Source organism: Podarcis cretensis (genome assembly GCF_951804945.1).
Source record: "Podarcis cretensis genome assembly, chromosome: 5".
In the NCBI taxonomy this organism is placed as follows: domain Eukaryota; kingdom Metazoa; phylum Chordata; class Lepidosauria; order Squamata; family Lacertidae; genus Podarcis; species Podarcis cretensis.
In genome coordinates, this window is record NC_137174.1 from 80,884,268 (window position 1) to 80,899,519 (window position 15,252).

General features: G+C 41.9%; 1 protein-coding gene across 2 annotated transcripts in view; it reads left to right on the forward strand.

Moving 5' to 3' along the window:
- LEKR1 (leucine, glutamate and lysine rich 1) overlaps positions 1-15,252 on the forward strand; it is a 71,210-nt gene that overhangs the window by 49,380 nt on the left and 6,578 nt on the right. For both annotated transcript variants that reach the window (XM_079977902.1, XM_079977903.1), the window contains exons 8-12: positions 857-934; positions 1,409-1,612; positions 6,454-6,547; positions 10,528-10,683; positions 13,561-13,860. In XM_079977902.1, coding sequence (XP_079834028.1) covers positions 857-934; positions 1,409-1,612; positions 6,454-6,547; positions 10,528-10,683; positions 13,561-13,860 — 832 coding nt within the window. The remainder of the gene's footprint in view (positions 1-856; positions 935-1,408; positions 1,613-6,453; positions 6,548-10,527; positions 10,684-13,560; positions 13,861-15,252) is intronic.

Genomic DNA, 15,252 nt, shown 5'->3' on the forward strand with positions numbered 1-15,252 from the left:
TATACCCCACCCATCTTTACCCACTTTCTACTTGCCCTTTATTTCAGATTCTCATTTCCTCATCCTTTTTTCAGCTCCTACTAAGTGACGACATAATAATAATAATAATAATAATAATAATAATAATTTATTATTTATACCCCGCCCATCTGGCTGGCCTTCCTCAGCCACTCTGGGCGGCTTCCAAAAAAAATTTAAAATATTGTAATACATCAAACATTAAAAGCTTCTCTAAACAGGACTGCCTTCAGATGTCTTCTAAGTACACTTCCTTTGTATGCTCATCTAACCTTTAGCTAAAAGGGTATCCGAAACAGGCCACAGCCACGCAAAAACATCAACTCCTATGATAAATACCTCTCCTGACTCTGTCCTAATACTTTTTCTGAATTTTTGGATATGGAGGAGAATTGCTCGTAATTTCATTCAAGGTGCCAATAATTTGGAGCATCAGCAAGGAAATTTAGTCACCGCTTAAATGGAAGGGATGTGTGCATGTGTTAACAATGGCCTTCAAAATCATTCTTGTTGCAGATTTTTTAAAAAACCGTTTCAATAATCCTCCATCTAAAGCTAAATAGTCAACGTAAGTATGTACTGAAACAAAATGCAGTTGCGGTTTGTTTTCAGAACACGAGAAGCGCTCGCCTGACTCAGACAGAAAACCTACTTGGTCCAGCATTTTTCCCCCACAAGCAGGGCAAAAGCTCAGTAACACTCTCCTGTTTGTATTTTGCCAAGAGGTAAAATAAAACGTCTTATTGAGACCATTAACAAATAAAGGCTACTGTATGAGAAGGATTCTGCTCATTTTGTAAAGGCAAGTAGATTTATAATACTAAATTTTATTTTCTAGAAAGAAGTCAAAAGAAGTTGAAGACTATCAAAGTGAACTCCAGAAACTGACATCTGAAATTGGAGCATCCACATCTCAGTATGAGTCAGAATTTATTACAACTGTATGCAGATGCTGCTCTGAAATGTGGAAAATCAAATTATTCTATTCACATGATGGTTTTACCGACATTTTTCATTTATCTTAGTTTTTCTCCTCTTTCGCTTTGTGCTGATTTTCTGTTTTTTATTCTCATATCTCCTCTTCTTCCCCAACCCTTTTATGATAACTCCCTTTCCCCTCATCAATTTCTGTAAAATGTTTACATTTTTAAGGCACAGAATTATTAATAACAAATGATGACAATAGTAATGTATCGTGCTCTCTTTCTTGTGCTGTTTTATATATTTCATCAGTACACAGTCTGTTCACACTGACTTAACTACACTGGTATAATGCAGAAGAGTTATTTGCATAGTGTTCGCATTTACTGTAAGGGCCATGTCAGAATACATTTTATATATGTTTACCGACTGCTTCGGTTATGACATGCGGTCTTTTTTTTGCGTTTAGGTTTGCTAATACCCTGAAAGAGCGAGAAGAGTCTTTGCTTGCCTGCCAACAAGCATCTGGACGTTTACAGGAAGAAGTGATTGAGAAAGAGAGGAAAGAAGAAGAGCTAAAAAAACGCACCGACCATTTGGAGAGCGAACTGGAAACGATTAAGAGTCTTCTCAAGCAGCGAGAGGAAGAAGTGGTAATGCTTAGGCAAGAAAGGTAATCAGAAATGACTAGCCATGCATAGCGTTACAGGACAGGATGTTCTGCCTAGATTTTCTTTCTGAGAATATCGTCGAACTGAAAGTCCCCTACAAGTTGACTCTTCACAGTCCTCCACACCCAAAATAAATCATTACAGAGCACAGCATATTAACTGTGCACTGAACTAATAATATTTTAAATAATAAGGGGGGGGGAGGGAATATTTTTAGGACAAGCCTATTCCCATTGAACACAGTAAGGCTTAATCTCTAGTGAGTGTGTTTAGGATTTCAGCCTTAACTGCATAGGATTAGAACAGAAATGCTGACCCCAATCTAAAAGAAATTAATCATGTTTAAATCCCACTTAAGTCATCAAGAGAACTTTGTGACAGTTAACAAACCCCGTTTGCATGATGTGAACTGCCCTGAGATTTACCAATGAAGGGTGACATACACATAAATTAATTGGTTTCTAGTGGTAAATCATGACTGATTTCCTCTGGATCGGGTGCAGTAGATATAGGACTTAAAATGTCTCAGATGCTCCACATACTACGACCACCACTTAGCAGCAATCTGTGTGGAGGGAGAATTCACATCTTTACAAGTGTCCTGAGAGATAGCTCAATTGGTAGCGCATGAGACTTAATCTCAGGACCGTGAGTTCAAGCCCTGCATTGGCCGAAAGTTTCCTGCATCACAGGAGGTTGGACTAGATGATCCTCGTGGTCCCTTCCAACTCTACAATTCTATTAGTCTATTGTTCTATAAGTGGATGTTTCTTGGAAGGCCCGCACTGCCCCCTGCCTTCCACCAGCATCTGAAATTAAGGATGTGGGGCCCCAACCACCTCATTTGCTAGCTGCTCAGCAGCGGTGGCTATTTCCTGCCCTCCACAACCACCCTCCATGATCACTGCTGACATCTCTGGGAGATGATTCAGTAATACTGTCCACATGTTGCTGATGGGGACCTAGTAGCTTTTCTCAAGCAACCTAGTGAGTTCAAGGCTAACTTGATGTTTGAATGATGCAGTAGTTCACATCAGACACAGGCATCACATCAGATCAGTTCTCAGCTACGTCATATCTGTTTCAGTGATGATATTCACGTATAACAATTATGTTCATCTCTTTTTATGTATATATTTTTTTTAAAAGCTTGTAAAATTGTTCCCTGCCTGTTTCTCTAAGCATGCTATCCTATGAGCGATCTTTCTGGTGCTTCTTCAAATAAAGGTATCTTCAAATAATGCTTGCAGTGAAATGACATAAGAACATAAGGAGAGCCCTGCTAGATCAAACCAAAGAACCCACCTAGTTTAGCATCCTCTTCTTACCCTGGCCAATGAGATGCCTATGGGAAGTTTGAAGTGAATCATGAGGGCAAGAGCACTTTCTCCACTAGAGATTCCCAGCAAGTGATGAAGAACCTAACCACCAAGAGCTGTAGTCAATGCTAGTCCTACTCAGAGCAGACCCTTTGAAATGAATGAGCATGACTTTAGTTTCATTAATTTCAATGGGTCTTCTCTGAGTAGGGCTAGCATTGGCTACAAGCCCAGGGTTAGTAGCTAGGGATAGCCATGTCCTCCATTAATTTGTCTAATCCTGAATCTATTATCCTCAGTAGTGCAGCATCATTTATACAGCAGGTGTTTTCATTTTCATAAGAGTGCAAGCAAATAATTATAATTGTCTAGTGAACACCTCATTTCTGCCGAACTCTTGTGGGATAACCTTTCCCCTCCCTGAGCTGCATGTTTTCAAGTTATTGCTCCCAATCTGCAATACTATGGGGTGTGTGTGGATACAGGGGACATGCATGTAGAATTTGAACCACAGAGTTGAAAGCAACCTCAAAGGTCAACTATTTCAACCTCCTGCTGATGCAGGAATTCTGCCGCTATGACATCCATGATCGTTGGCCATCCATGCTCTGGTTAAAACAGGGGTGGAGAATCTCCAGCTCACAAGTCAATCCTGGCTCTCCAGTGGGTCCAGTTTGGTTTGCCATGCCATTTCCCCCAAGCAATAGCCACCTGACCATCAGCTGACATCATTGGCAATGTCAGCTGATAGGTCGAAGGAGAGGATTTAATCATGCATTGGCTGCACTGCCCTTTTCCCAGCATAGAACAGGATTGTGCAGCCTTGGCAAGAGGATTTAATCACCTCTTGTCAGCTGATGAGTGGAGATTAAAGATCAAAGGTTGGGGTCTTAAAAAAGAAGGGTGGAGACTTTTGCAAACCACTTCCCACTTTTGAGAGGTGAGCAAGTGGAATTTAGATAAGTGGGTGAAGCCACCCACTTGTCAAATTTGACCCCAAGTCAGATCCTGATAAAAAATGTAGTCTTTGGAGCTAAAATGGCTTGCCACCCCTGGCTTAAAATCTCTAGTTAAGAAGAGTCCACCATCTTCTAAGGCAGACCCTTCCACTGAAGCTGAGATTGGTTCATTTCCTTCATGAAAAAATACCCATGGAGCATCTGTGTGGATTTTGCAGACCTTTCGACATAGTTCTCTGCATGCATTCTTCAGAGGGAAACCATTAACAGTGAAATTGGCCCATAGTGGTGGTGTTTAATTTGACTACATTACCTAAGATGTGAATTCTGCAGACTGATTCAACATCTACTGACAACGGGTTTTGGATAGGCTCTTAAAGGTTCTTTAATCCAAGCTCCCCCATAGCCGCCCTATACTGAGTCAGATCATTGGTCCATCTAGCTCAGTACTGCCAACACTGACTGGCAGTGGCTCTCTAGGGTTTCAGACAGTGAGTCTCTCCCAGCTCTACCTGGAGATGCTGGGGATTGAACCTGGGACCTTCTGCATGATTTATAAAATTTTCAAACTGTGTCCCAGTGAAATACTGTAACATTACCAATTTATTCAATACAGTAGCCCCAGTAATACCATGTTTCTGCTCTGTAAAGGGCTCCTAAGTGGAAACACAATGTGGATTACATTAGACATGGAGTGGGGTTGAAATTTGGCCAAGACAAGATGTCTGGAGATATGTGAGCTGATCTCCCATTGTTTCTTAAAGTTTAAAAGCAGCATTGAGGAGGGGAGGATTTCAGCCTGGAACTGCAGTGCTGGGGAAGTGGGGCTTAACCCTTCTTCTGTGTCATGTTCCCAATCTATATTGGGCAGCCCATTTGCTTCCTAGGGATAATATTCAGCTACTTGTGTGGGATATGCATTTTTTCTCTCCCGTGGGGCAAATAACTTGGGTAGGGCGGGACAAGAATGGTGCAGAGAAGAGGATTAACCCCTTCTCTCAGTGTCAGGGCCCCAATCCAATCGTGCTGTTTTAAAACCACCATGATGTTTTATCACCTAGTTTGACCCTTAGTCTTTCTCTTCCAAATACATGGTCTGTCAAGAGGCCCAACAAACTTTGGATTCCATAGCCCATCAGTCACTGAGCAGATGTCATTTTGTAGCCTTTCCAAATGGTGTCTGCATTCTGTTGTTTGTTGAAACATGTAGCCCCACTTAATTCACACAGTTCAGTGGAAGTTGAGCAAGTGGAAGTTTCATGTATGTATAAATCCCACCACCGGGTGACTAATAATGTCACCGCATAGAAATTAAAGTTGCAGGTGAAACTTTGAATGAATGGGCTCTTGCTTCTTTCAGAACAGTGCAGTAGTAACGGAAATTAGGAGTCCAGCAAGTGCAAGTTCTTGCTTCACAGGAGAAGCTGCACTTGCTAAACTTCTCCACAGCAGACCTTCATAAGCTAGCAAACATTTATTTGTATAGTTAATTGAATAAAGTTTCACTGGCTGGGACAGAAATGCTAGGAGTGAGTATTCTTTCTCCCTGCATTGTTCATTTTTCCATCTATAAATGTTGAAAGTACTTCTTCTGAGAAAGAGGCATTTAACAGGAAAAGATTGGAGTAGATTGCAATCCAGATGTATCAGCAATCACAACATACCCACCTCTGCCCTGTGGCACCAACCAAGGGCTCTGATACATTCACAGTTCTTCATGTAAGCAGAAGCTGGTGCTTTCTCTTAACACTGCAAAAATTCATAGACCTTCTTGCACAGAGCTCTGTGTACTCAGAGGAACCCTGCAGAGCATCTATCGGGCATCATTTCAAGCAATGAGATTTTAATTAGAACAAGTGTTCCCAGCCCTTGCCAGCTTCCTTTAAATCAAGGAAAATCTTTTCCAGGGCAACACACCCAGAATACTCTGCAGGTCACAGAGTGATCTCACTTTTAAGTCTGGGGATCAGCTGGCTATCCGAATCATTTCCTTCTTCCCATAGTAGAAGCTGCTTTTCTGGGAGATAGTTGAGTGGAATATAAATTGTACCCATACCACCACCAGCTCCCATCTAATTGGGGCTGGGCATGTTAGTACTTGCTTTGACCTCTGTGCCCAAGGAGGACTGGGAATGAAGAATGATGAGAGCCTTGAAATCAGGGCTGAGGCCTTTGCATGTGGCCCACGAGGCTGTTTTTGTGAAGCCATGCCCACCTTGCCTACATCTGATGCCACACGTGTCAATATTTATCCAGTCATATGAACTGAAAATTATTTCAGGCACAGAGAGTATTTTACATCAATGTATTCACAAGATTGCACATCAGTAATATTACAAATACAGTGCGGTACATGAAAGAGTTGGAGTCAGCTACATCAATATTTTTAATTGTAGTGTGAAGCATACATGGGCTCTGACTAGATTTCTGAGCCCATTGCAGTAATAGCAAACAAAATTAATTAGAAAGAGAGAGCATGCGTTGTAGTTGAATGGTGAGAGGGAGCTAGTTTCCCCCCCTCTTTCCATAGAAACTCTTGTGTTCATGGATATTTGTCATGTTTAGGGAGTCTCTGCTGATTTCCCATCGGAGCAGAATGGAGCAACTGCAGGAAACATTGAGGCAGAAGGTGCTGAAGGAAAAGAACTGGCAGGAAAAGGTAATACTGGATTTCCAGTGTCATGTTTATTTGTTTTCTCCAACTTCAGTCAGTTGTCAGGCAAATGTGCCCGACACCCATTTCCTAACAGCTTCTGTTCAGCTATGCTTTCATATTTTTTCATCCAAAATTAAGGTTACTCTACAAAAAAATACTGATTTATTTATTTAAAACGTTTATTCCAACATACAACTCCACAGAAACACAGGGCAGCGTATGGCATTTTAAAAAACATGGTGAATGTAAAAGCAGGAGAGGCAGGGTTAGCATTTCTGCTTAAAGACCCAATGCTATAAAACACACAACTCAAAATATTCAGCCATTATGTGACCAGGGAGCACACTTCCACTGCCATTTTGTGTGTTCACCGTATTTGACACAAAAGGCAACATTTGTCTGGGAAGGTGAGCTAGGATCCCTCAGCTGAGACAAAACATGTCTCAGACCCTTTGTATCAGCCTTTGCCAGCCTGGTGCCCTCAGGTGTGGTGGGGGTTCTAGTCAAAAAAATCTGCCGGGCAACAGGCAAACTATACACTAGCGTGGGACCTCCTGATAATATTAGTGCCCAGCTTTCCTCCAGTTCCTAATCTAATACAAGCAGAACTGTGTCACCTATTGACTGGCTATGGAAAGTCCTGACAATTTGTTTGTTTGTTTAAGGTATTTACCGGTATATATTGCTTAATTACTGAAGTATCAAAGTGGCGAGTCTCCTTTTGAACTCTTTCTCATGGTGAAGAATCTGCTCTTGGTCTCCTCCACTTCTTGCAAACCACACTGCTTGTTCATGCAATAAACCTCAGACATGTTGATATGCTGCTTTTTAAAACCCTCTTTGAGCAGTTCACACATGCATCACTTGGTTACTTGCAGTTGAATGTGTGAACTTACTCCACTGAATGCCATCGGGGTTTTTTTGCAGGTTCTTTCTGTGGTGCCTCGTTTTCATGATTATAACAAACATATAATGGCTCATCTACAGACTTGATTATGTCCAGTTCTGGGCACCACAGTTCAAGAAGGACACTGACAAACTGGAACGTGTCCAGAGGAGGGCAACCAAAATGGTCAAAGGCCTGGAAACGATGCCTTATGAGGAACGGCTAAGGGAGCTGGGCATGTTTAGCCTGGAGAAGAGGAGGTTAAGGGGTGATATGATAGCCATGTTCAAATATATAAAAGGATGTCACATAGAGGAGGGAGAAAGGTTGTTTTCTGCTGCTCCAGAGAAGCGGACACGGAGCAATGGTTCCAAACTACAAGAAAAAAGATTCCACCTAAACATTAGGAAGAACTTCCTGACAGTAAGAGCTGTTCGACAGTGGAATTTGCTGCCAAGGAGTGTGGTGGAGTCTCCTTCTTTGGAGGTCTTTAAGCAGAGGCTTGACAACCATATGTCAGGAGTGTTCTGATGGTGTTTCCTGCTTGGCAGGGGGTTGGACTCGATGGCCCTTGTGGTCTCTTCCAACTCTATAATTCTATGATTCTATGATTCTATGATTCTATGATTCTATGAATAAGTTCCATATTAGACAGCTGTTCTCTGTCTTCTGTTCAGGTGTCTGGGCTGAGGGATCTGCAATCTTTTGTTTCAAACAACTTCCTCAAAAGTCTACTTATGTTCTTTACTCATGATTGGTCATTAAACCCCAAGCTTTCAATGCCAGGCTCTTAATGTTCACATCTTTTATCCCAGTAGGCACAGATTATACACATTCATCATCATTTTAGGCTTTTATTAATAAATATATCAAGCTGTCCTAAACAACTTAATTTCTCACATATAGGATATAATTTTAGCATGAGGTCACTCTGTTTGCACCATCAGAATTTGTTGTGCAGCTTGACATTTAAAATGGATAAAGAACTAACAGAAATAAGAGACAGCACTTAGATTTGCTAACCAGTATTAAAATGTGCTGAATGTCAAGTGTTCTGAAAATGCTCTCATCAGACCAAAGAGATGTTGCTGTATTTTTCTTGGGTCATTGTGCCATTACATAGGCATAATGTGTTCCCTTTATTTTTTTAAAAAAAATCAATCCACATGTTTTGTTAAATGGGAAAAAATCTCTTTTAAAATTAAGTTGCTTCAAGTGGTGTTTTGGCATTTAATGCACGGAGTTATAAAAATGTTCTGCAAGTAGAAGAAATCAATTGTTGCTATGCAACTTGAACAAGATAATTGAGAAATGTCTTTCAGAATCCTCATTATTATGGTTATTAGTTCCCCTGATTTCAGGTGTTTGCTATATGGGAAACATTTTCATCCTGAGAGTAGTTTCCAGTGATGTGTCAATACTGCCAGTCACCTTTCATTTCAGCCCCTTGTTGGTAATGTTTTAAGTGTACTTCAGCCACTTCCCTGACCTGCACATGCAACATATAATAAACACTTGTGCTGCACTTCAGCAGTGATGAGGTCCACTTCTTTACCAGCACAAAGGTGATGTCCTGATAGGAAAAACACAATTATCCTGATTTGTAAGCAGAAGTATACACAGAATGGGTGCTGCCCACACATTTCACAGGGTTAAAAAGCCCAATCTGGGAGCTGAGGCTGTGCTGCCCTCTTTCCCCAAAGAGATGTCCAGCAGTACTCAATTTGACTGGGGTTGGGGTTCTTTCTAGGTTGGGCATCAGCCCAGCAAAATGAGCATAGCAGAGGGCAAGGGCACATTTAAAAGGCATCAAGTATAAGCCCTGCCTGCCAAGGAACTATTGAAGGTGCATTTAAAGACTCCTGATAGTCCTTTGCCGCCATGTTCCTTTTCACCCGTGTCTTCAACTTACTCCACATTTGACATTATATCAAGTGTGGGGAACGTGGGTATGGCTTGCACCAAACTGCCTTGTGGGCCAAATCCGTACAGCTGCCAGGTTGAAAGGCTGGAGCTCCCCCACTCCTTTTCTGTGCCAAAAAATGTTGACATTTCTCGTAAATGTTCATGAAATTCTCATAATGAGAGCTTGAGAGTGCGCCAAGGTGTGAATCTCTGATTAGAAAGCTGCAATAACGAGATCATCCTTTTGTGTGGGCTCCAGTCATTCTGCTAATTTGCCTTTGAGATATAATCGAAATAATGCTTTTCAGAGCAAGCAAAAGTTCTGGGTGTGCTCTCACTTCCTTGAGCAATGAGAAATTCCTGAGGTTCCGTTACAGAGCTTAGGTTCTGTTGGGAGAGAGGGGGAAAGAATAGTGGAGACTATTTTCGCCTATGCAAATGGAAGCAAAGAGACGTGTTTAACAGTTTTTAAGATTTCCAGAAAGAGCCCGTACTTCACCTTCCACAGACAAATGTCCTACTATTCCCTCTCCCCAAATTCGTTCTTCAGACTGGCTTCAAGCTGTTTCTTTGCATTGCCTTCTAGCTCTGAGGGGTGTTGCATTTTGGAGGCGAGAGTCATCGGGGAACAAATCCCTGAACCCATTTAGGCAACTCTTTAGGCAAAATCACTGTGTTAATGATTCACTCGTAGCAATACAACCCATATTCAGATCATCAAAACAATATGTTGGCATGCACTTAAGTTCTATTGAAAACAATTGGAATGGAGCTTAGACTGCAGTCCTATGTACACTAACTGGAACTGAGCATCATCAAGCAGGGAGGTACTTGTTTCCAAGTAAACATGCATATGATTAGCTGGCTGTGTGAAGCTTAGAGACCAGTGGTGCATCAGGCACTTCAGATGGCAACAACAGCTATCTGTATCTGTGTGTATTCATACAATATTGCTGATAGCTTTTATATTTCTCTGTGATTAGCATTATATATATATTATGGTTTTGCATGCTTTGTATATTTCATACTAATGAAAATGTATAGATATAAATAGATACATAAAGGCTGTTCATCTTGATGAACATAATTTTTTACCACCGCCTTTTTCTGAATTGGGTGCCTGTACGTTCATTGTAAAACAAGACACGAGTTGAACAGATACTTACTGACACCCAGGTTTTTCGCTTTCTAGATCAAAGCTGATAGAGCAAAGGAACAAGCTCATCACAAAGAGGAGATTCTCAGCCTCAAAGAGGAAGCCAGAATGGAACTAGAAATTGAGAAACAAAAGCATCAGGAATTGATTGCAAAATATCAGAAAGATCACGATGACCAGCTACACCTTAAGGTTTTAGCAACTAAAAATAAACTGCTTTGGGATTTTGACAAATGCACCGGCAGGGGGGAATTCATTTAATTTCATCATGTAGATCAAATGATACCATGGGGCGGTTAGACACAGTCAGGGTGTTAGACACAGACAGAGTCACAGTCTAGGTTTTTAAGATTTAGAGCTGACATCAATAAACAATCCCAGAATCAATAGTTATTGTTGACATGGGCAAGCAGCAAAAGAGTGTTTTAGTTACAGCATGTTGCTCAAACTGGACTTGTTTATACAGTCAAGACGCCCAGATTGTCATTTCTGAGTTGTAATCCTGTCTACAAAATTTGAGGAATCCCTGGGAGTCTCAGGCACACCCTTTTGCGACTCCCTTCGGACTTTTACAGATCACAATGTTCTTCTGTGTGACTGTGAAATCCATCAATCAGAGGCAGCAGTTCTGCTGTTAAACACATTTACCCAACTTCAGAAAAGAAATGAGTCAGGAACACTCTTTCCATTTTACTTCTTGAGCTCTGCCCCTTGAGGCTGATTCTTCAAAGAGTCCGAAGTGACTTCCCAGGAAAACTGATCATGTAAACACGGCAATTCTCGTGTCTCTATGTGCTTGAAGTAAATTCTGATTATCAAATGATAAAAGAATGTGCAATCAAGCTAATGCAGTGTTAAAGGTAAAGGTAAAGGTACCCCTGCCCATACGGGCCAGTCGTGACCGACTCTGGGGTTGTGCTCCCATCTCGCTTAAGAGGCCGTGGGCCAGCGCTGTCCGAAGACACTTCCGGGTCACGTGGCCAGCGTGACGAAGCTGCTCTGGTGAGCCTGCACCAGCGCAGCACACGGAAACGCCGTTTACCTTCCCGCTATAAAGCGGTACCTATTTATCTACTTGCACTTAAGGGTGCTTTTCGAACTGCTAGGTGGGCAGGAGCTGGGACTGAACGACAGGAGCTCACCCCGCCGCGGGGATTCGAACCGCCGACCATACGATCGGCAAGTCCTAGGCGCTGAGGTTTTACCCACAGCACCACCCGCGTACCAATGCAGTGTTACATTTTGGTATAAGCCAAAAATTCCCAATTCTTTATTTAAAAGAATAAAAATTGCTCTGGCTTCTCCAGTTTTGAAAATGCATAAAGACCATGGGGGGGGGGGGAGTGATCAAAGCTCAATAGAGGAGAATATGCAGAAAGTTCCAGGTTCCATCTCCAATAGCGCTGGACCCAAGTATCTTCCCAGTGATTTTTGTAAGTTTTGGAGAGGGAATGAACTCTCTCCCTAATCCAGTTGGCTGGAGGTGGGGGAAAGCAAATTCTTCACATTTTTGTGAGGAAGAGGTGTGTCTTACCTTTTGTATGCAAGGTGCCTAGGAGTTTCTTCCTTCTACACCCACCCACCACCCTCAAAAACGGACATTTCCTCTTCAATGAAAGAGAAGCTGGCTGGGAAGAAGATAGGATTAGGGCCGCCATATGTCCAGAATTCCCGGTCATAGCCAGGATTCGCCCGTCAGAAATAGCATCCAGGCGGAATTTGCAGAAATCGGTAAAAACGTCCGGGGAAACCTGAACGTATATAGCAACTTTGCCCAAAAGAAACCAACCTTCAACAACTTTTGTGTCTGAATTTTCATTTTTTGAAATACAGCAACCCCAAGTAAAACCGGAAGCTGAGAAGCCATTGGCAGCTACTTCTGTAGAGGGGAACAGCCACTAACTTCTCTCACAGCCCTCACCATGCCTTTGTGCAGCACTGCAGCTCACTTGGCAAGGATCACCTCAGAATTTCTGAATTTGAGAAACAGGATCTCCTTTGGAGGCCTTGTCATTTGTTGAGATCAGACTGGCAGTCACTTGGAACAAGGCCTTTTCATTGGACAGGCTCCATTATGGAACTGCCTCCCTGAGTAAATCCAGTAGCTAACATCCCCACCTCACACAGAGTCACAAAGGCTTGTTTGTTTGTTTGTTTGCTTGCTTGCTTTCTTGATTGTTTTGCAAGGCTTTCCATGAGAAAAACTTTCTATCTCAATGCTGACTTCTGGATACTTAAAACTTTTCTACTACATTATTTATGGATCTTTTTAGTTCTTCGCCGTTTATTTTATTCGTTTATTGGAAAACAAAGTAAATTAATGAATAAAATATATAACATAATAAATATTCCTTGTTCATTCATTTGTGATCTGTCCTTGATCTAGTGCAGTTTGCTCTCTCTCTTGTCCTATTGCAGTAATACACTTGTATAAAGAACAGGCATGCCCACACAGCTGTTTATCGTGGACTTGGATTTAAACAGATATTATATATGTATATAGTTTTAATTCTGTCATGGTTTAATTGTTTTTAATTATTATTATTTTCTATGTTTTTTGCAATTATTGCTTTTATCTTTATCTTGAGTCCCATTAGGAAAAAGGCAAGGCAATAATAATAATAATAATGCATATTTTTGGCATCTTCCACAAAACATTATCCTCATCAAGATGCTGTCCCATGCCCCCACTTTAAACCAGATATGCCATTCTGCTTTTCCTTTCAACATCCATTCCCCCCCCCCCCCCCCATAAAAGATAAATCCTCATCAAATGGGAAATAATACTTAATGGCATTTTAAGGAAGACAATATTGTGTGGGTCCACGGTGTAAAATGTGCAAGCATCAAGTCCACAATAAACTGGAAAAAACCCACCCCTTTTTAAAGAAAAAAAGGCTACACATTTTATCTGAACTATTGTTAGCACTGCTGATTTATGAAGTGATGATTTCACATCTTTCTCCATCTTTTGAAACCTCACTTAACCCTATTGAAAATGTGTTTAACCAAAGGGGTGCCTTGCCATCACGCCTTGCAAACCAAGGAATGTCATTATTTGTCTTTCAGATACCTGCATTGATATCCAGTGCCACGAATAACCTGAAGATGGAAGTGGGCACCCTTGAAAAGAAACTCTGTGAAGCCCAGATCAAGCTTACAGAGAAGCACCGAGAGAGAGAGGAGGAATGGCTAAGTTTAAAAAAACAAGTTGCCGTGCTTGAGCTCCAGCTGCAGGAGGAACAGAGCGCCCATCATTCAGTGACAGAAGACATGAGAGAAGAAATAAAGAAGAAAACTTATGAGCTGGAAAAACTGACTCAAGAGCAAACGCAGTTGATTCAGAAAATGAGTCAGGTTCAAGAGGAGGTATGAATTCAACCAGGGTTCACAATTGAATGTCTCATCTTTAAGTCCTTTTCGTGCCTTGTCTTGGTTGAGACCTAACCATCCTAGTCCAACAAACTAGGGAGCAAGCCATGAACCTGCACAGTCTTTCTTCCCCAACCTTTTCCTGCTCTCTTGTGTACCTTCCTGGTTGCTTAATGTGTACGTGTTCGTCCAGGACATCAGAGCCAAAAACTAGAATATCTAACCAAGATCAACTTGTGTTTTGATGTCTTGGTATGTAGGGATCTTTCAAAACACAGTTTCCCGGTTTGGACATCATGAGAAACTGTATGTAGGAAGTATTCAGTTAAGACACAATGGAAGAGATGGAGGGAACATCAGCTTGTTCCTGGTTGAACAAACAGTGGTTTGTTGCATTAGGATTGTTAAGCCCATTATGTTGAACATGTGGAAGAGGGGAGTGGGGTTGCACATACTGACCTGGCTCCCAAATTCTACATGCTCATTTGACTGTCTGCATCAGTGTAGTAGGGTTCTCCCCGCGTCCTCCAATACTTAAGAAACCCGCTTTCCCAGAAAGCCCTACAAGTATACCATAGTACATGCATAAGTTATTTGCTGGGAGGAGCGCAGAGAGAAGAAATACCATGGTGCATCTGTAGCAGCACAACCGGATGCCTTCATCTGCCCTAGCTACAACAAAACATGTCTCTCCCATATTGGTCTCTACAGCCACAGCAGACACTGTAACCTTCCAACAGTTTGTTTTCACCCACAAAGGTGCACTCCTTCATTATCTCCCAAGACAGATGGATGCCAACCAAGTTCTTTGCAAACAGTCAGGCACAGGGATGTCTAGAGCAGGGACACTGCACAATGCTCCTGACTTTCAAATGTTCAGAGCAACATGCAAAAAGGTATCATTGCTCGGCACTTGAAAGCACCCATAGTTGTCTGAATAGAACTGGCTCCACTGATAAGTGTCATGTCAGATGTAACAAATTTTTTGGAAGAGGTACATTTTGTGTAGCATTTGAGCTGCAGTGACTTTCACACATTTGAGTGTTGCTGCCATCAAGTGTGTGAACTCATCGCTCGAGCATGTCTGGTTTGCAGGATACAACCAGGAATATGGGGAATTGATCCAAGCCCAAGAGTATGAGGAAAGATCTAAGGAAACCTTTCTATTGGGACATATTCGTGGAATTTTATCAGCTTATAGAAACAGCAACAATGATGCAGTAAAATCCATGGCAACATCATTCCTGAATGAGTATCGTCTGGCCCCAGGGTGAAGACATCCTTTGTGGTAGCACTGTCATGCTGCAGATTGACCAAGGTTGTCTCACTCTGCGCATGACCCTCAACAGAAGCTGTGTCCACATTTCTCCCCGCTCCCGCTTCTCTTCC